At 39.3% G+C, this 21,146-nt stretch overlaps 1 protein-coding gene across 2 annotated transcripts in view; it reads right to left on the minus strand.

Annotated features, from left to right (window-relative positions):
- Window positions 1–96: 96 nt before the first annotated feature.
- The window catches only part of CDYL2 (chromodomain Y like 2), a 57,063-nt gene continuing 36,013 nt past the window's right edge, over window positions 97–21,146 (minus strand). For both annotated transcript variants that reach the window (XM_048958386.1, XM_048958387.1), the window contains exons 3-7: window positions 19,344–19,561; window positions 11,764–11,936; window positions 7,031–7,241; window positions 6,151–6,294; window positions 97–4,484 (exon numbers count right to left, since the gene is read on the minus strand). In XM_048958386.1, coding sequence (XP_048814343.1) covers window positions 4,326–4,484; window positions 6,151–6,294; window positions 7,031–7,241; window positions 11,764–11,936; window positions 19,344–19,561 — 905 coding nt within the window. In that variant the 3' untranslated portion in view covers window positions 97–4,325. The remainder of the gene's footprint in view (window positions 4,485–6,150; window positions 6,295–7,030; window positions 7,242–11,763; window positions 11,937–19,343; window positions 19,562–21,146) is intronic.

The raw sequence follows: 21,146 nt of genomic DNA on the forward strand, positions 1-21,146 counted from the left end.
TCATATCTAATACCAGATCATGTACAATGTTGGTCTGTGGCTGCTGCTTACCGTATTCATTCTGATTATGTAAAACTGAAAGCCACTGCATTGAAATGAAGTTTCAATGTTTTTATTCAAAGCAGCTTCTCACAATGTATAAATACTGCATATTAACACACATGAAAAATACAACTTCTAAGGCACCCAGAAATGTGTCCATACACTAGTTACAGGACCATCAACAAATAAATTGTGTACAATTTGATCTAGACAGTCAATATTTGATATATCAGAAGATACAAGTCCCTCAGTACTGTACCAGTTTCAGAAAATATTTACAACACTGTGATATAGGGGTGCCTGTACCCTTATAATATTATAATATGTACTCATCATTACAAATATTAGAAACTGTTTTAGTCTGTTCCATGGCGTTCTGACAAAATAACTTAAGGGTCTAATTTGGGAAGTTCTACAATTAATTACTTGTGCAAGTTCTGAAAATAAATTTACATTGACATAATTTGTGAATTTTTGGTTCTTTGCTTCATCTCAGAGGTTTGGTAATAAGCCTTACCAATAGACATGCCATCCTAGCTGAACATCACTCCTGTCCCAATCCTCAGTGGACACGTCTTTTCCCCTTACGTTTGACACAGATGAGAATGCAGTGTTTGTAGCAGAAAGAGACTCTTTGATCTTCGGTACAAATGTCATGCCAGTTCTCTGGCTACGGAACTAACGCTTCATTAGAATAATGCAGTTCTTTGGTCCTTTGTTTTTATGGAAGGCATAATATTTTCTTTCCCTAAAAATCGAAGTCCTGTCTGTGAGCAAGCAAGCTAGTGAATGACTTTCAGTGTAGTATTTAAAGTAGCAGTAAAGAGATTTAATATGGCTTAAAACATATGGTTAATTGGGCGGACACAGATAACACATCTAGGATACCGAGTACCCAAATGTACTATGATTAAGATTGTCTATAAGTCTCTTATGTAAACTTCTTTAGTGTCTCCTAAAGAGTGGTGGCTTTAGCCAGATTTGACTTTTATAGACCCAGCCACACAAAGCCTGAGATTAAACTACTGTGGTTGGGAGCACAAATGCACAGTTTAAATATAACAAAGCCCATGCTGACAACTCCAAGTATGTTGTTTGAAGGAAACAACCCGTATTATCCTTTTCACAAGAAAAACTTAAGGCCCTGTACTCTGATTTGCTAACTTTCTTACAGCAATTAGTTGGGGAAGTCCTTAGTACTACATAAGCCATTATGTAGCTTTAAAGATTTCTTGTACCTAATGGTAAGGCTTATTCACAAATGCAATACATTTATAAATTACATTTAAAACTTTAAAGGCTGGCAAAATAATTAAAAAAATAACAAAATAAAACAAAACAAACCCCAAACAAAATTGTTTGTTTATCCCTAACATTAAAAGAGCCTTTTTTTTCTAATTAAAAACTATTGGCACAAAACCATTTTATATTATAGATTAAAAGAACAGTTAATAGTAGTGAAAAAGATTGCCTAAAACGCATACCCTAACCTACCACAGAAATATAAAAGTTTATATTCTGAAAATATATATACTGTATTAAAGTTTGTAAGCTTATTCATTTAAACAGAAATGTACTGAAATAGTAAACAGAGCAACACTTATCTACAGCAAAAATATACATGCAGGACAACACAAAATAAATTGCTTACCTTTAATATCTACAAATGCAAAACTGTAGATTTTTAAAGATTGTACAAAACAATTTACACGAGAATAAAATAACATACTTAACAACAAATTGCATTTATCATTTAAATACTGTGAATATTAGTGAAGGTCCCCAGACTAATATGTACAGTACATCGAAATGTCTGGGTACCTCGTAAGGACAGAGCAAATCGATTCTGATCTTTAAATACTGGAAAAGAGGCTTCAGACATTATTATTACTCTTTTCTGGAAGGGAAAATAGATTTCATGAAAACTAGACTGTAGCTGTATAGATATGAATAATCAAAAATGTTAACTATGGTTAGCACTTGCTTTAATGGAAAAATAATTATAGAAAATGTATTTCAACTATTCCTTTGTCGTAAAAAAAGGTAAGCTACGGATATTTGAAAAATCAGATGAAATGATGCAGTTTAAAGGTCTAACAGCTTATCATTCTTCTTCGTTTGAAAATCTCATATAGAAAGCACACCTTCACATTGCTGAGCAGTTTCTCTATACTTATCTACAAAACCCAAGCACAGTGTCGAAATAAACCTCCTAATATCTTATTAACACGTGACGAGGAGTTATGGCTCTCTGGACGGGAGTAAAGGAAACAAAGGAAATTGAGGAATCGTGGTATTTTCATTGCTTGTAGAAGTTTTATTATTTTGTTACGATTCTGTAGTCATCTGCTGGAGGCCTGATTGTGCAAACACTTGTGTGCGAGTGGTTCTCACTTGGTAACCCCTCATCTGGTGCAGTGCGGGTGACTCCGTGCACACACTGCACAGCAGGAGTTGTTGGTTTTGAGAGCATTTCTTGGAAGATGAAAGCAGGTTTATTAGAAGCCAGGCCTCGTCTTTTTAATGAAGAATTTCCACGAGAACATCTGCCTTTAGGGTGATCATTTCCTTAAAATTCAGTGGTACAATTAGGCCATAGAAACAGTGCTTCTAATTAGCTGTGGAACAAGAAATGTTATAAAAATGTGTTGAAGGGTTATTGTAACTACCTGTGAGATAATTGTGCAAAGGCTTTGTCGAAGCTCTTTGTGGAAGGGCTGTAGGGAGGCAAGCTCCCAGCCTTGTTTGCAGAGATTTAAGCCATGAGCTCAAGGATGGAGAGCAAGTGCACAAACTGCAAAACAAAAAAATGTGCAAAGCTTCTGCTTCAAGAGGCGGTAGTTTGGGCGTGCTAAAATGGCAGCTGGAGTCACAGAGCATGCTTGAGTCATTTCCATATTAATTGCCTTACTAGCAAGAAATAAACGAGATCGATCCAGTGTTCAGAAGTCAGTCAGTGTCACTGAAAAGTACTAGGATCACATTCTGAAATAGCAGATTGGACTTCAGTCGTTACGTGTGGGCTCTGTATGGATGGCCGTACATTCTGGGGGCCAGATGGTGGGGGGGCCAGATGTGGAGGGCCGGGAAAAGCAACCCGAAACTTCTCCCTCCGCTTAGCTCAATGCCTAGCACCTTGTATAAACTGTTGGCCCACACCCAAAGGCCTCCAGAGCAGAAATTATCTCACACCTGAGGAATCAGGCAACTAGACTAAGGCTCGTAAGGGTTTGCTTCTAGACTTCAGACCAAAAAGGGATGTTTAAACCTGAAGAACAGTAAGGTGCCACGGAACGGCACCGCTCACCCTGTCACTCACATCCGGCTAACAGGACTGTCGTAAACTTAAATAAAGCTTCTTGTTGGCAAGCCCTTCAGTGCTCCTCCAGAAGGCAGGAAGTGAAGAGGGACTTAGGGGGAATCTCACTAGTTCAGAATCCACTTTTTTTCCCTCAACCGTGGCGAATGAATGTGTTTCATACATTTTTATACGATTTTACATGTACAGGAGCGTGTACGTGGCTGGTTTTTTTTGTGCCCACAGCATTCTGTGTGTTTTCTGTATATTCTTTGTTTTTCTACACATGTTGCTGCTCAAAGTGTGTTTGCATTCCCACGTGATGCCATTAATTCAGTCAAGGGAAGTATGAAAATAAGATCTGTGATCAATAAACAGCTGAATATGAACACAAAATAAATAAGTTAAATAAATTCAACAAAGAAAAAAATCCTAGTAGTTTTGGTAAAACTAACTTTACATATTATACATATAAATTACCAGATTTTTCCATTACACTGTTAGAACTTAGCAAAAAAAAAAAAAAAAAAAAAAAAAATCAAACCATTTCAAAAGCACGGTGTTGGGGTCTACAAAATATTGCGCCGACCCGGTTCTTAGATGGAGCCCTCCGTGTCCAATGCGTTGCAACAGCAGGAATAAGTTAAGGAGGACAGGCAAAAAAGATCCTTACAGATGGTGTGCCTTAGTGGGCCTCAGTGGTGCTTCTCAGCACATGGAATGTATGTTTCTGTCTGGATGAGCACGTGAAGGATGCAGCCCTCTGTAGAATATGTGCACTGAAGAAGCCTGCCTACATCTCGCTTACACGAAATCAAACCGGCTACAAGCAGCGTGTAGCTCACAAGGAAATCGACACAACCATATGCAGTAGGACACACTGTCACAAACTCCTCAACGACGCACTGCCTCTGCTTTTCAAACACAGGTAACGTTGCACTCTGTTCACAACTGGAGCGTTTACTGCTTAAGTTAGGCCAAGACATCAGACTTCGTAAATCTTGTCTTGCAAGTAGCTGAATAACGAATCCAGTCCTTTGGAAGAACTCCACAGCTGTTTCAACATCTGACATTCTTTCTCATTCACATCTTCAAGTCCGGATTTCAGGAAGCTCCGCATGAGGCATTTGGACTCCTCCAATACCTAAAGCCAAAATATCACTCAGTATTTATTATGAATCGGATAGAGTTATTATGGATGATGGTGTAAACAGCATTTTTTTTTTAACTGTGGACACCATTGTACAACCTAAATAACTCATTTGGGCACAGAAATCAGAGCTGATTTACAGCCCTATCTCCAGTCGCTAATAGTGTCTCTAAGAATTAAGGACTTCTGAGGTTAATGCCAGTGTTTTTAGTGGGAATGAGGGATTCTGAAGTACCTTAGTTTATTGAAGGTCTGCCATGAAGTATTACCAGAAGGAGCCGAACGCCTTCCTTTGGAAATGGGACCCCTTGAAATTAAGGCGTTTTCTGTAAAATAATCTTTAAGGTTATAGAGGCTGGAAACCCAAATATGGATGTGCAACTTAAACAGCTGGTCCCCATGCATAATTTCATTATCAGAAGAGAAATGGACAGAAATGGACCTCTACTGCACATACTTTAAAGTTTATTTTCTTCAAAGCTTATAGAAGTGAAAAAGCACTCCCTGACTGTGTCCTGGAGGTAAATTTACTTAGCATAATATAAGCAGTCGTAGGAAATAATATTCCTATAATTCACTGAAATGGCACTAATTGCAAACAGTGGGCCCTGCACATATTTTCTCTGTGAACAAGTACCCACAGCAAATTTGGATGAGCTCATCATGTCCACTATTTCTTTGACTTCAGCCCGATTTGCATTGGGGGTCTCAGAGAATGCATCTGTTCTTTGACAGTTTTAACTCTCATCCTTGTCCACAGATTCACTCCAGCCTTTCCAGCAGGACTCAGGTGAGGATTTTATTGACAACCAGTAATGGTGAAGGAAGGAAAATTTCACAGAAAGGCCCAGAGGTTTTCTCAACTCATAATACAGTTACATCAGCTTGATCAAATAAGCTTATGCTGCATTTCCAGGGTTTCATTCTGAATGACTTTGGTGAGATCTAATCTGTGCTTCATTTAATTAAAGATCTCCTGCGTCTCTATCTTCTCTTTTACAACAGATCATTTATATGGAACAGAGGGATATTAAGACAGATTTAGGCACAGGAAGTACTAAAAGAAACTGCAGCAATGTGCATCCAGTTAGTAGAGCTTTGCTGCAGCCTGTATCACCTTGCCATGATACTCTGTGACCAGACTGAGGTCAAATCCCTCTGTCTGAACCTCCTTCACTGTAAATATTCGCTGGCACCATGCTGCCCTCCTGGTGCACTGTGCAGGACGTTTTGCAAAATCAGGAGCTATGCAGGTGCAGAAAAGAAGGCAGAGTCAGCTGAAACATAGTAGGCCAGGACAATGCAAAAGGCAAATTTATTTTCTTACTGGCACAGCAGGGATTTCCTAGTGTAGATGCACAGCTTCAGGCTGTTCTGCCTTCATGAAAGAAACCTTTGCTAAAATTCCTTTTTAAAATCTGTGGCATGGTGGTTCTAGTCATAGACTGAATGTGGAGATGGGAGAGTGAAACAACCCTCCCTGCTCTGAAAAATGAAACTCCATGAGTTTGCTGATCCCTATCCAGATTTTGTATTGCTAGCCCTGTTCCGCAGGCACGGCTGTGGAAGCTGAGGACCTGCCTTCTGACATGATGAGCCTCAGGAGCACACCTTACCTCTGCAAAGTGCCATTCAGTCACAAAGCAGTGTGATTTCTTACCACTGCACTGCAGGACGCCATTTCCTTCACTCGGAGCATCACTTCTTGGCTAAATGTTGTTGGCCAAAATACTTGTGACACCAGTCCTCTGCTGCAGGCTTCTTGTGCTGTCAGCTTTCTCCCACAGAACAACATCTCGTTTGCCTGTGAAACCAAAAGATCACTTGTGATCTTGGGTCATAATTCTCGGGTTTTTTTTTTCCCCTCATACTTGCCTGCTATTTTCAAAAATCAATTTACAAGTGGTCCACTGTATCTTTCCATATTGCAAAATACTTTACGAGGAGTTTTGGTAGCTATTTAAGGACTGTGCAGTTGGCCAGAGCACAGCAAGGGTTTCACTTAAGAGAAATGTGCTGGCACACGTGATGAGTCTGTATTGCTGATTTTACAAGAGCAACTGTCAGTAATGTGATGTTATTGTGCCAAGAGAATAAAATACTTTGTGGAGCAAATTCTGCTTTGTTATCCTGCTAAAAACGAAGCAACTTTATGGGAATTACTGTGGATCACCTTTAGAGTAGTAGAGAACAGCATCTACCTGTGTTATTGCACTGTCCTAACACAACACAGCACAGCACAGCACAACACAACACAACACAACACAGACAAGAACTCTGCAACATCGTTCTGCTGAAGCATTTCTTCTCTTTTCTACCATGATCTTGAAAATCTTTTCTTTTCCCACCTGTGTAAGTCTTTCCTGAATACAGCAGGTAGAGTTTATTGAATTCAGAGAAATAGGACATTGCTGGAATTAGATGAACTTTCTGTGGATTACATTTCCTCTTATGACAGTCCAGAGAAAGTTGTTTTCTGGTTTACATTTTATAGAGAGAAAGAAGAGCATGAGTTGAACCAAGGTGGTGGAAAACCTTACCAGTGCAACACCCAGAATTTGTGGGAATGTGTATGATGAGCAGCCAGCTGGAGTGAGTCGGATTGTTGCATATGGTGTCTGAAACCATGCCTTCTCACTTGCCCAAACGATATCACATAGTGGTAAAATTGAAGCTCCTAACCCAAGAGCAGGGCCGTTGATAGCAACCACAATTGGCTTCTTAAATTGAATAAAAGCTTTTACAAAATCCCTAAAATAAAAAATAAAAGAAAGATCTTGAATACAGAAGCACCACTTAGAAAAAAATCCCGAACTTAAAAGTATTTAATCTGAAAACAAATCAGAACCATGAGTGAACTCAATAAATGCCATGGCCCAGTTTTATGAGATCAGAATTGAAAGTTTCTACTTCACGCACACAAATTTTCTCTTCTATTTAATTATTTAATCTGTCATAGTTCCTAGGATATTAGTAAGTTTTGCGTGTGTTGTATATGAACTGAATAACTGGAATGCAGTGACTATGATACTTTTTGCAGAGTGGTTTGGTTAGGATTAGTTTTACTTGTGGACCAGTGACTCACTTGTTGGTACACATCTTGCTTCTGTTTGCTCCAGAATGGTTAGTATGGATTCTGATGTTCTGGTTTGGCTAACTTGATGTATGTAATATAGTATGAAAGACAGGAGGCTCATAGGTATATTGTTGGGTATTTATGTTTTCAGATGTTTTCTTAAGATCATATGTGAAAGGTTTCTGCAGGTCCCATCAGCGGACTGGGAGACAGTGACTGTTCATGGCACAACAGCTGGAAGAACAGCATCCACAAAGGGGAATCAGAAAGAAATAGAAATGTTGGGGCAGGAAAAGAGTAAGGCTGGTGATCCGTTGGGTCTTTGTTGCAAACAATATAGGCAAAGATGTAACAAATAGCTACCTATTGCCCACCTGCAACTGAAAGTGTGAGGCAATGGGGTCCAACGGGGAAGTAGATGTAGTTTGATTCAACTGGGAAATGAACTGGAGCATGTTAAATTCTATGCGATGAGGAGATATTTTAAGTAAGTCACCTTTCAAGAACTGTAGAAACACATCTGTTGAATGGAATAGCCTATACAGTGTTTAGGAAAAAAAATGAATGTAATTGTAGGTAGATTATGGACTCGATCAGCCCGTGTACAGCAATTTATGAAGGCAAATCAGATGCTCAATTACTTGAGGAAAGAGACATAAATAAATGAAGTTCAAAACAAGAGCGGTGATTCTGTTCCAGGCCTGGGTATTTATTAGATCCATAGTGCATTATTGCTGACTGATTTTAGGAAAGAACATTGCATTTTGTCAAATGTGCCTTTCAGGGAGTTGCAGCTCTCTCACTGAGGTCACGAAGACCTAGACTTGTACATGTGAGAACAGGAGGTGTGCCTTCCAGGTTAGAGCCCTGATTTGGCAAACAGTGAAAAACATGCTGAAGGTAAGTACTTTGTCAGAGTGGAGTGCAAGGACATTGGCTGTATTTTAAATGAAAACAATGAGTCTGAAATCACTCCGTACTGTGCTGTTCAAAGAATGAGTTCTGTTTTCCAGGCTGTCTAGTGAGGAATTGTTTTTTGACTATGAGAAAACAGAAAGGCATGGGAATAAAACAGAAGATCAGAAGAAAGACAAATAGAGTGGAATAGGGAACACTGTATTTATGTGTTCAAAATAATTTCATTCAAGAGGATGGCAGAGCTAAGGAGAGTTGTGGTTCATTTTTGTTTGCAGAAACAATGCTGTTCATCACTGCTTGTTTATGGGCTTGTTTATGCTTGGGTAATGACTGTAGGTCGCTGCACCTGATTAATTCCAGAATTCTGTGAAACTCTGTAGTAAACTTTGCAAATAGGACTGAGGACACTTGGGAAACAGGGATGTGACGACAGGCAAAAATAAACAGTGTGGATAAGTAATGGCAGCCGATCTGAGGACCACATGGAAGCAGAAAAAAACTTGTGGAAAAAAGCAAGAGGTGTGAGGGATAAGTGGGACCTGAAAGGGACTATGGAAGAACAGTTGGTAGTGTGGGGAGGAAATGGTAGATGATGGGTAGCAGAAACAAAGCAGAATGCATTCGTGAAGGGAAAGGAACAAAGGAAATGTGAAATCTTCACATAAGTGAGCAGGGAAGGAAGGATTGGAGATAGGAAAAAAGTGGAACAGAACACTGAGAAGGCATTGAGCCACCATCACACCAGAGGCTGAGCAACAGCATGGCGCAACAGGAGGGATGGAGTGGAAGGCTAAAATATCGACAGGGGGAACAAATGCCTGAATTTGGTCTACAGAAGCTGCAATGTCCAATGCTCCATTTATCTGTGCTCCCTGTTTAGCATGCTGCATGTTTCAGTGAGTTCTCTGTCCCCAGAACCTGGCGTGTTCCCATGTCTCCAAACCTCATATTCACACATGTAGTTGCAGGGCTGGAAGATCCTTCTTTCAATTCAAGGCAGTCATGAAAAGAACTAGAAGTTGTAATTCTTGTTTGACAGCAGAAGCTAAGTTTGAACACAGGAATAAGCATCACATACAGAAGGTTTGTGCTTTTGCTAGAGGAGATCTGGAAAGCAGACCATCAAGCACACTCTGGGATACTTTGGTGTTGTTGCAGTGCTGCAGTTAGAACTCATAGGGACAAAAGGCTGTAAAGAAGTTGGGCAAGTAAAGTCATTCTTCCTTTTCTTCTGACTGCACACAGAACTTTGTGTGTCGGATCACACAGTGATGGCTGACTGGTGGTGCAACGAGGGAGGCTGCTGCTGGAAATGCCTTCCTGCAAGTCTTGTGGGTGCAGAGCTCTCTGGCCATGCACGCATGTTGCAGCGCAGTCCGTCTGTCTGCCTTGCCCCTGCTTCAGGTGTGCAGTGCCAACCGTGCCTGGCTGGTGCAGTGTGCAGAGAAGCTGACATTGTGAGCTGAAAGCTCAAAGGCAACGGATGAGGACAGGGCCCAAATAAATCACTCGTGTGAGATGTGGGTATTTAAACTTTAGTTTTAACTTGTGATCAGTACATGAGATCCGTAGTTTAGCAAGTGGAAACACATGGTAATGAAGATCTTGATTTTGCTAGAAGCGTACTGGTCTAATTTGATGTAGAGCAGTGGAGGAAGAGATGCATTAATGTGTCTGAGGACATCCTAACCACTGAGAAAGCAAAGTGTACATTTGTACTCTTCTGATTATGGTATATTTTCCATGAGTTCAGTCCTTTGTTCGTAGAAAGCACAGAGTGCTGAATGGAAAAAAGTAGTGCATTGTTTCCAGAGGTACAATAAAAATCTGTTTCCAGTGGGCCCAAAGCTGACATTCTCGATGAGGAGAGGGCACTGTAAAATAGTTCCAGGGCCCAAGGGTGAGCCCAAGGGTAGAAAACCAGCTTTGTGGTTTGGATTACAGTCATTAAGATGCAGATCTGGTAGTATGCCTGTATATTAAATGTGTACAGATAAATGTGTATGTATATAACAATACCTATCTATACAATATCTGCATGAATAAGATTAAATTTGTATATTTTCAGGGAGTGTGTGTCTGTGTTACCAAACAAGAAGAGCAATTTTCTTTCCTCCCACTGTTTTTTTTTTTTTTCTTTTGCTTCTGCATTTTCAGAAATCCCTCACACTAAAAAAAATCCCTTCAGGGAGATTTTCTTGCTCAGATATCACCAAGTGATATTCAGGCATAGCTAGAGTCTTAAAAGCTGGTTGTGGCTTATTATATTTTAAGGAGTACATTTTAATTCTTTCAAAACGTTTGCTACTTTGAGAATTTCAGCAGTATTAAACTGAGAATCCAGACTGATCTGCATTAGTTGTAAACCAAGAGAGTTGGCAGTTAACACATCATGTAACAACTGTGCTTCAGCTTGTGTTATGCACCCAAAATACAGGTCCGTTGTAAAACAAACTCCTAAGAATTCCTTCGTAGAATTGTAGGAATCTGCTGCTTAAAATCATGAAGCTCTCAGAATAACAGTATTTCTAGGGAGTGAAAAATAAAAGGACCAAACCCTCCGCTGGTATGGACTGGTGGAACACCACTGACTTCAGGGGGGCAACGTGGATTTATACTGGAGGATCTGCCAAATATGTATGAAGTATGCCTTGTGGGTAATGTAAATCATTGGTGATGTGTTGTGCAGATTGATCTGTAGACTGCATGTCATAAAGTCCCAGTTTCTACTGAGGTAATGTGATATGCGTATAAGGAAAGTCACACTTTAGTCATGAAAATAAAACTACATTTGCATATATATTAAGTAATTTAAGGAAAAGAATGGAGACCCTTCTAATAAGGTTCAGAAATACAGTGGAAGACTGTTGTTTCAACAGAATATGACTTAGCCATGGATTCCCATTTGTACTGAAATTCATTAAAATGATGAACATCAAACAAATAAAATATCTGCCTTTCAGGAACCACTTTACAAAATGAAGCAATAGTTAATTTGGAAAAACAACAACAAAGTTGTATATAAGTTTGGAGGATTAATTTGAAGTATTAAGTACAGAGAAGTGGAATAAAATAAATCCCTGTGGATAGTTAGCACTGGAATAAATGTGCTTTCTTTTGTAATAAGGAAAGGTCCAAGGTTTTCACTAAACAAATTTGCAGGACTATAATTAGAATGCAATCAACACTTAAATATACAACATTTTTGGACCTGATAAATATCTTTATAATCACACACTGCATTTCATAATTTAGAGATCATAGGTAAGCTTGGGTCACCTTATAGCTTCTGCAATCCTAGTGCTTTCCTTTCTTCTGTCATTGGATAACCTGCCAATTAAATATGAGTAATCTAGGCCACTACAGAATACACTTCCCACTGCGCTGAGAAGTAAGAGTTTACTGTCATCAGCTGATGCATTGCACAATGCTCTCCGAACTTCCTTCATGATCTGTGGATAAAGAAAAGTAAACAATTCGACATGCATGCCGTTGCAATATCATTTCCCTAGTTTTACAAACCTTATTGATCTTGAGAGACTTAAATTTTGGGCACTATTAATATTTACATCAACTATATATATATTTGCATCATTTTAATAGAATGATAACACTGAGAGTTTACAAAATATTTTATCTTTGGAAGTGCTTTGTAGATGCTTACTAATTCAAAGAGTTTTTAGGATTTGGCTTGTTCTGTGGGAAATTCTAGCTAGCTTACGGTATCTGCAATTTAATAATTTCAAATATGACTTTTTTTGTTTTCATAGTTTATATTCAGTGAACATCACTATATCCTCTGTAACACGATTACCACAACAATAGCCTATAAACCTCACCCAGTTGTAAATAAGATCTGTAAACCCCATTTTTTTTCAGTTCTTCAACTGCTTTGGTTTATATGGCATGAATCAGAGCAAGGCAGGACAAGAGGATATCATATACATTGACATGACAGGTATATTATTCATTTTTCTGTGGTCAGTGATACTGTTACAGTCTACAAAAGTTAAAGCAAAAAAGCCACTGGGGAGAGACACATTTTTACACCCTGATTTAGAACGGGATCGAGCTATTAATCGCATCATAAATCGAACTAATCAAAGTCTGTACAGAACTGAGCTGCAGTTATGGTAAGGAAATAGCCCTTCGTCTGAGTACAACTGCTTTCCTAGTGATTTTTAAAAGGAAATATTATTTCATGAAATTCTGGTGGCAACTCCTTGTGACGATTCAGCACAGTTTGGAAGCTGTGATCGATTTAAGCAATCTGAGCTGCCCCTCTGCAGCGAGCTGCTCTTCACACTTGAGTAGGGCCATCACTGCACCTGGTGTGACGCGTCCTGCCCTTACCCATACTCGTGTCTCAAAGGACTTCCTTTACACAGGACCCCGCTGAGTCAATCTTTCTTTCTCATCTGTGCTGAAAGTTAATTTTGGTAAAAGGCAGCAAAATGTGGTTGGGGATCAAATATGGTTTCTGCGTAAGAGAAAAATACGACTGCTCGCTCGTCATTATTTCTGTTCACTGCTTTCTGTTTCCAAAAAGTTCTTAGCTCTCTCAAGTGCCATATTTAAGATATGTCCCTAAACCCAGAAGAGAAGTTCAGGGCAGACCCTCCTGCTCCTCTCTACAACTCCCTCAAGGAGGTTGTAGCAGGGCAGGCGTTGGCCTCTTCTCTCAAATAACAACCATAGCATGAGAGGGAATGGCTTGAAGTTGTGCTAGGGGAGACTCAGGTTGGGTATTAGGAAACATTTCTTCTCAGACAGAGCAGTGATGCAGTGGCACAGCTGCCCAGGGAGGTGGGGGAGTCATTCACCACCCATGGAGGCATTCAGGGAACGTGGAGATGTGGCTCTGAGGGATGTGGTCAGATGGGATGGGTTGACAGTTGGACTTAATGATCTTAGTGGTCTTTTCCAACCTTAATGAATACATGATTCTACGATTCTATGATAACTAGGTAGGCTTCTGTAAGGATTCTTGTGGCTTCTGAGAGCACTTTTGAGAGTACAATGCTACCTGGCTGTTTTCCATCTGTCTGCATAAACCCCCTGCTTGTAACTGGCTGCTGGGTCTGGCGCATGAGAGAGCAGGTGGTGGACTTCTCCTTGCTTTGGTTTACAGATGCACTTCAGAACTTCTGTATCGACAAATATGTGACAATGTGTGGAACTGAAGCAATGGGAAGTGGATTTGAAACTCTTGTGCAGGTACAAAAATGCCATTAGGAATGTTACAAGCACTGCTTATTCTCAGAATCTCAGAGGATGTCTCAGCCCCCTCTTGGTAGAAACAGAGGCACAACTGCACATTCTGTAAAGAGGAAACGAAGGCAAAAAAAAGAAACAACAAAAATCCTCTGTCCAAAATTGAAAAAGAAACTTGAGAAGGTGGTGAATGTTAGATTAAAAAAAAAAGATTTTTCTAGTTACATGTGAATGCAAGATCACCTTAGTTTATTTTAAATGTCCTCAAGATCTGCTCTTTCTTAGGGAAGATGTATAAATAATGTCAGACAGTAACAGTCAAACATTTTTATATTTTATATATATTTATATATATTTATATATATTTTATATTTTTATATACAATGGGGAGTTTGCTTTAAATGTGATGCCACGAAATGGTACTTCATTCAGCAACTTTCTCTTCTGTGCCCCTTCTCCCAAGGACATCTGCTTATGTACCATCTCTTTGATGTCCTTCAAGCTGTCCTTCAAGCACATAATTACCATGACAAGCTTCTCTTTTTTACCTTTCCCCTCATTGATTTGGATGGCAAAAGCCATCTAAAAGTTCACCCATCAGCATTAGGAGCAGAGGCTATAAAGCTGGTAGGAAGAGACAATATTCTGCGAGTGCTGTTTTTTCAGTGTTTTGGAGAATGATATTAAAGGTCCATTATTAGGAATTGATTTCCGTGCTATAGTGGAAAATGGGAAGGCTTTGATAGTATTCTGAGTTGTGCTGCTGAGCAGGATTGGAAATTTATTTCCACTGCTCCACTACTTTCTAGAAATAGAAAACAGTGTGAGAAAACAGAAAAAATGAATGTAGCAGTATTTTAGATCTCCAAAAGTTCTGGAGAGGGAGGATTGGGACAAATGTCTGTGAGCTTGTTAACTTCATCATTAAATTCAGAAGCTCACTGAAATATAGTAATCCCTTGTTCCTTTGCCTGTGCAGACCAAAGCTCACCTGGTTATCTTGTCACTCCACCTATTTACATCCACCCTGCTGTCCGCTGCGGCTCCAAATGCCTTCAGCATTGCTGCTCAGTAGTGTATGCACAGTTATTTCCCTACAGGTGTTTAAATGATTACAGTAAAGCTACTAACAATAAAATAAGATAAAAGAGAGAGTTTGGCTTTAGGGTTACAGAACCACTTACTAAACTGCATTATTCAGTACATAACTTTGGCTCAGAACCTGCTGTCTGTGTTTAAGTAGAATTTCCATGTAACGCAGCAAGGAATTCAGCTTACACATATAGAGATTCTATGTGGTTTTGGTCACATTTATCAGATTCCATGCTTTTGGTTCTTAAATCTTCCATCATTTTGGTGTAACTATGGGATTTGTCCCACTTGCTTTTACTTTCAGTAGCAGACTAAAATGACTATTAGCAGGGCTCCACAGCAGTACTCTTGAGTATTTAAAATTATTAGTGTGAACGTGATTATCAATAATTACATTATTTTATTTATATTAATATTATGAGTAAGCAATAATTATAATTATTGATATTAATTATTTAAATGATTCCACTTCTTTTACATCAATATGCTAATAATTCTTAATATAAATCATAAATTATTCTCAAGCTTCTTTTAATTAGCTTTTTAATGGCCTTTTAGGCAGTTCTCAGTTGTGGGGCAGTATTTTTATTTGCATTTATTTTACGAACATTTCTCAAGCAGCATTTAGAAAACAATGCGGGCCAAAATCTATCAAGCTGCAAATTTAGACCAGCCCTAATGCTTCACTTACTGTTTTATTGGAGCCCAAGTATACAATAAAATTATCACTACCTTAAAAGCTGCTTGTTTTTTTAATCCCGTCAGGAAAACAAGTTGTTGGTTCTTTAATAGGACCTCGTACTGCAGAATAAACATAAAATGTTTAAAGATTTCATTAAACTTCCCAAAGCTGATTTCAATGCCTTTCCCAGGACAGAGGAAGTTTTAAAAGGTGTTTGGTGCCCTTTCCTTTCAATATTGCTTACATTCCAGGGAAATCAGGAAGCTGGGAACTTATCGCCTTCATTACACAAAGTATCTTGAACAGAAGTCTCTTGTTCATAAAAACAGGAGTGCAGGTTTAAAAGGTTGACTTCTCTGAATCGCTCAGGATTTACTACTGATTTCTTTAAAGGCAAATACTTTGTAAATATTGCAGTAAAGCAAAGTTTTAAAGCCATTCAGTTGTGTTAGAGCCTCCACCATTGTGCCTTTTTACATATGGACACCTTTTGTTACCGACTGCCTCTTCATGCAAACAGATCCGAGTCTGTTCTGTTTGACAGACAGGAGCTATGAACCTGCAAGACCAGCACTGGGAGTAAGGACTGGCCAGTGAAATAATCTCTCTCTGTATGAGAGCAGAAATGCAGAAAACAGCCACGTTTTATCTTTTTTCTTAAGTTGTAGGTAAGAAGTGAAGGCAAGCCAGTGCTCCAAAATGCACCTGGTAGAACTTTCAGCCCTTTAACTCTTATGGCTAGAAACTTGAAACCTGACTGTTCTATGTGAAGTGGTACTTGCATCAGTCTGGGATACAAGCATTAGCTGCTAGGGCTGTTTTGATTCTCATTCAGTGGAGTGTTAACTCTATATTTAATACTGTAAGGTAAAAAAAATAGTGGGTGGATCCATTTAATATTAAGTTTGAAACAGAACTTGGATCCTTGCGACGCGCTGTGTTACAGCAGCGCCGACATCAGTGGAGAATGTACTTCAGAAGCAGCAAAAGACCTCTGAGAGAAAATCTGCTAAAATGTGCGACTGGAAACTGTAATGATGAAATGGTTTGTGTATCTTTTCGAAAGGAATGTTAAAAGTAGCAAGCTTGAGCCATTGCAATAGAAAAAGAAGCCATACCATTCTGTGACACTGGCCTGAAAGTTTTATAAGGTCTTAAAATGTAAGAAAGGATTTCGACAGGCCCTGGACATTTGGTAGAAAAATCTCAAATCCTGTAATGGCACTGAGCCAACTTCAGTGGGTGCAAATAGTGCTGGAAAAGCATCGGCCCGTTTTGTGCTGCAGTCACCTGCACAAACCCACAGGTGTGCTGTGGTTACCAAAATGTTCGATGGAAATGCAGGCAGCCCTTTCTAAGCTGAGTTTGATTTTGTAGCATGAATGGGCTTCATGGCCATAAGTGCAAGTGATAAATTCATCGTGTAGGAAAAGATCTGATTTTGAGTCAGCTTTGACATGCAAACGCTGTGCCATAATTCTAAATATGTTAGTTGTTTTAATTACACTGGCATAAATGCCAGAGGGGATGAACAAAACTATTAGATTTCATGGGTAGATTTCAGTAAAACACAAAGGGAAGCAGGGGTGTTCAAGAGGTAGAGTGATTTTGTATGAGGTTAATTTTGTAATGACTGTGGGCAGTGCACACCTTTTTGTTTCCTGCCGTGGATGGCTGTGAACTGCCAGCCTATGATGTTAACCACACCAAGGAAACCCACTCTCAGTAAATTAACCATTTTGGATTTGGCAAACGTCATTTACTGAGCATGTGATCAAACTTAAAGTTAGCGTTTCTTTTGGCAAGATGGAACACTTGCTTACATTTGTGGGGGTTCCGTGTTTGTGCCTTTTTATTACTCAGGGTTCACCAGAGGTGTCACAACTAAAACTGTTCTTCACTTCCTTGAACTACTCTGTCAGTTTGCCTTAACTGTGGCTGTGGGCGACAATCCGCAGGACAAGGCACTCAACATGTTCCTCCTGTCAGTGTCTTCATTTTTTTGCTGCAATCGCCAACACTGGAGGTGCTGGGTTTCATGGTGTGAGTGCTCAGGGGCTGCTCTCTGGATGGAGGCCAAAGGAGCAGTCTCATGTTTGCCAGCAATTGGCCGTCAGAGGGGAACAACGTCCAGTTGCTCTCAGCCTGGATAGGTTTTAAACAGACAATCTAAATGTGAAGAGCTCATTAGCTTGATTAATTCCCGACCATCCAGCTTCTGGTCAGCAATGCAGCTTTCTGAAATGTGTTTTCTCATTGTCGAATGAACTTCCATAAAGATTCTAGAGATGGTCAAATGTGGTGACACAAGAAGAGGGCTATTACATGCTAATCATTTCTGCTCATGCAGAGGTGGGCATATTGCATGCTGTCAAAGAATGAAATGGATTGGTTTGGCAGACCTGAAGAGCTTGAGCTCATTCACTGGTTAGTGCATCTGAACACTGCTGATGTGGAACTGCACAACAGCAATGAGAAGATATGTCTGTTCAGACTGAGAAGAGCAAGCCCTTGATTTCGTGCTTTTTTTCAGGCCCTTGGGCTCTTTCTTTAAATTACCTGCAGTGTTAATTAGTGGCAATTAATACATGGATGGAATGATGGATTTGATGCAATCATCTAATGTGTTTTAAGGAGCTAGTATTAAAAGCAGGTATTTGGTGTTCTGGGTTAATTACTGAGATAGTCTTTTTTAAACATTAAATAGTTTAAAACCTAGGAGTGATAAATGTAGGTACTGACAGTTTAAAACAAGTTCTGTGTATTAATGCCCATGTGTTTGTGTGCATCTGGGAAGGTGGAGTCAAATTAGAGCCCATCATGCCTGCCACTGGTTTTATCTGAAGCTCACTGTAAACAAATTCATTTAAAATTTACTCCGTTTCTTACTGAATAAAATAATTCCTGGAAGTTGCAGCCTATGTTTGCATCAAATGGTGCTCACACAGATAGCCTTAGTGTGAAGTTGCTGCCCTGGGATGTCTGGTAGGCAGAAAAGAGCAGCCTGCAGAATGCTTTGACAGCCAAACTGATGACGGGAGGCAGCTCCTACAGCTTCTCCTTGGATGTATGGCGACTGTTTTCCATCAGGCCATTACTGCCTTTGTGGAACAGGATCAAGCATGTTGTCTGCTCTCCAAGACATGCATCCTGGTGCAGGCATTTCTTTACATTCCTTTTGCTCTGACATAGAAAGTGAATACCACAGCATTGCTGAGATTATGAGGAATGGAGGGAATAGCTCCTCAGCCCTTCCTGTGACTGTTGTATGTACTTGAGTAGTACAAGTCTGACCCTCAGTGTGTCTTGTTGTGAAACTAGGGAATTAATTAGTACCATTTATATATTGAACATCTTTATGCAATTCAGCTGGGAACAGAGCCCTTAATTGGCAAAGATTTCATAAATAAAGATTCATAAAGTGATTTAGAAAACCAGCAATTAGGGATCAAGGTATACTTTTACAATTACTGTTTCAGAATATAGCCTCAAATACCTCCCTATGCAACAACTGGAGCACTATTTAAATAAATACGAGAGAGACTAGATTTCACTAAAAATGGCATATATCAGCAACTTCAGCATGGGAACATCTGCTTCACACAACTCCACGCTGGAAATGCAGACTGTCTTTCCTCTCCTTTGCTCTGCTTTTCAGTTTCAGACATGTCAATTCAAAAATAATTTCCATTGCATTCTTTTTCATAGAAATCCCAAGCATGGAAAAGTTAGATATGTCTGAGCTCCAGACTTTCTTTTCTAAGATAGTCAATTAGGGTAAAGATACTTAAAATACAGTTCAAAGGCAGTGTTTCCAAGATAACCCGCACATTAGGATGGCTCTCTTTGGCTTCTAAGGCTACATGCTTACCTCTGGGGTCAGTGCATTGTTATCTGAAGTCTGACTCGACAGCAAAATATGTGTGAAACCATCTTCTTTCCGCACCACAATGTCCCTGAAGCGGCAGTTACTTTCATTTTGACGCACGCTGTATCTCAGTCTCTTATCGAAGACATAATCTTTCTCCCCATCTAGTTTCCTTTTCACAGTGCTGTGTAGATTCAGGCTTCCATTGGCCAGAGGAGAACCTTTCAGATTGAAATAATCAGAACATAATTATGCCCATACCTTCAAAGAAATTGACTCATACTTTTTATTAGCTTAAGCATAAGGTGACATTTTACAATAGCCTCTATGTGATAAATTTGGTAAATCAAAAGTATGCCTGTCTCGTCAAATGCGGGCTCAAGCCATTCTTATTATTCCTTAGAGCTTCACACTCCAACTTTTTTCTTTTTTTTTTGATCAGACAAGCACTAGTTCAAGTGAATCATATTATATATAAAATACATATGTAGGACTGGTACTCTATATGGCATTCAGTTCTACTTTGAAGATGAAAGCAGTTATATCATGGTCCTTATCACTTCGGGATGATCACTGAATTTTGTACAAAATTCTAACTCAGCTTTGGATGAAACTTGACAAGTTTTGTCCATATCCAACTTTCAAAGTTATATTTACTTCCTTTCATGACCAAAAAGTCATTACAGAATGGTAATTTTAACACAAGTTGTCTCCTGATGAGCATCTGTGTGACAGCAAGGGAAGTTCTCACTGAGCAGACAGGTACCTCACCTGGCATTCTTTTCTCTGCCCACTTGGTTAGCATTAGAAGCTGCAGTTAGCTGTCACTGCTGTGACCCCAAGCTTTTCCTTATTACATTTTACAGTCGCAGTAAGCTGACTTTCACCTTTTAATATTGGTCTTTGTACACTGAAAGGATTAATGCTGATGCTATTTTGGAAGGTATCCAGCATCAGGGAAAAAATGGAACCATGAAAAGAAAGATAAAGCTCCTCCTTAAACACAAATGAGAGTAACAGCAGTTTATTCTGTCAAAGCAGTTTATTCTGTCTTACACTTTGTGTGACCTATATATTATTACCTTGCTCATCCTTACAGTTCTGTTGTTATAGGCAATGTTGGGACGCTAAGGATATCTTTACAAGATGTTTATGCAAGAATTCCTTTTCTAATTACAGATGTTTCAATGTTGGTATTAAAAGGAAAGCAGGGACAGGTTGTTGAGGAACAGAGATTAAAGCCACTCTGTTCACTGAAATACTTTCCAAACTCGTTTCAACTTGGTGATTGCAGAGGTGACTGAACATTTGCAGCGGCCTGCAGAATCACTCACAGTATGTGAAATGCCCACACATACACTGCAATTAGCACACGTGATGCTAAAAATATGTAGAGTGCTTATTAGTATTCAACTGCTGTGTCATTTGGCTTCTTCACATAATGAGCGTGATGTGTCTACACATTTATCTACATGTAGAAATGCACATTTGTTAAGAAGTCTGCTACTTCACAGAACTCTACTTATATTAAGAGATCCATCCAAAATATTGCCCTATTATATTAAACAGGATTTAAATGGTAAAGAAGTTAAAAAATCAGAGGCAAGGGTGAACACAAAGTGGAGATGTGTTGGAGTAACTGTACTGATAGCTGGTGTTGAAGGTTAAGCCAGACCTATTTCAAATACAGATGCTAAGAGAATGGTAGATTAATTTGCACAGATGATCCAGCTCAACCAAAAGCCTCATAGAAATATTTCCTTTCATATTTTTATGTTGCATTCTTCTTTGCTTGAGGAATGTGTT

This window comes from Lagopus muta, chromosome 12 (assembly GCF_023343835.1).
Source record: "Lagopus muta isolate bLagMut1 chromosome 12, bLagMut1 primary, whole genome shotgun sequence".
NCBI classification, from domain to species: domain Eukaryota; kingdom Metazoa; phylum Chordata; class Aves; order Galliformes; family Phasianidae; genus Lagopus; species Lagopus muta.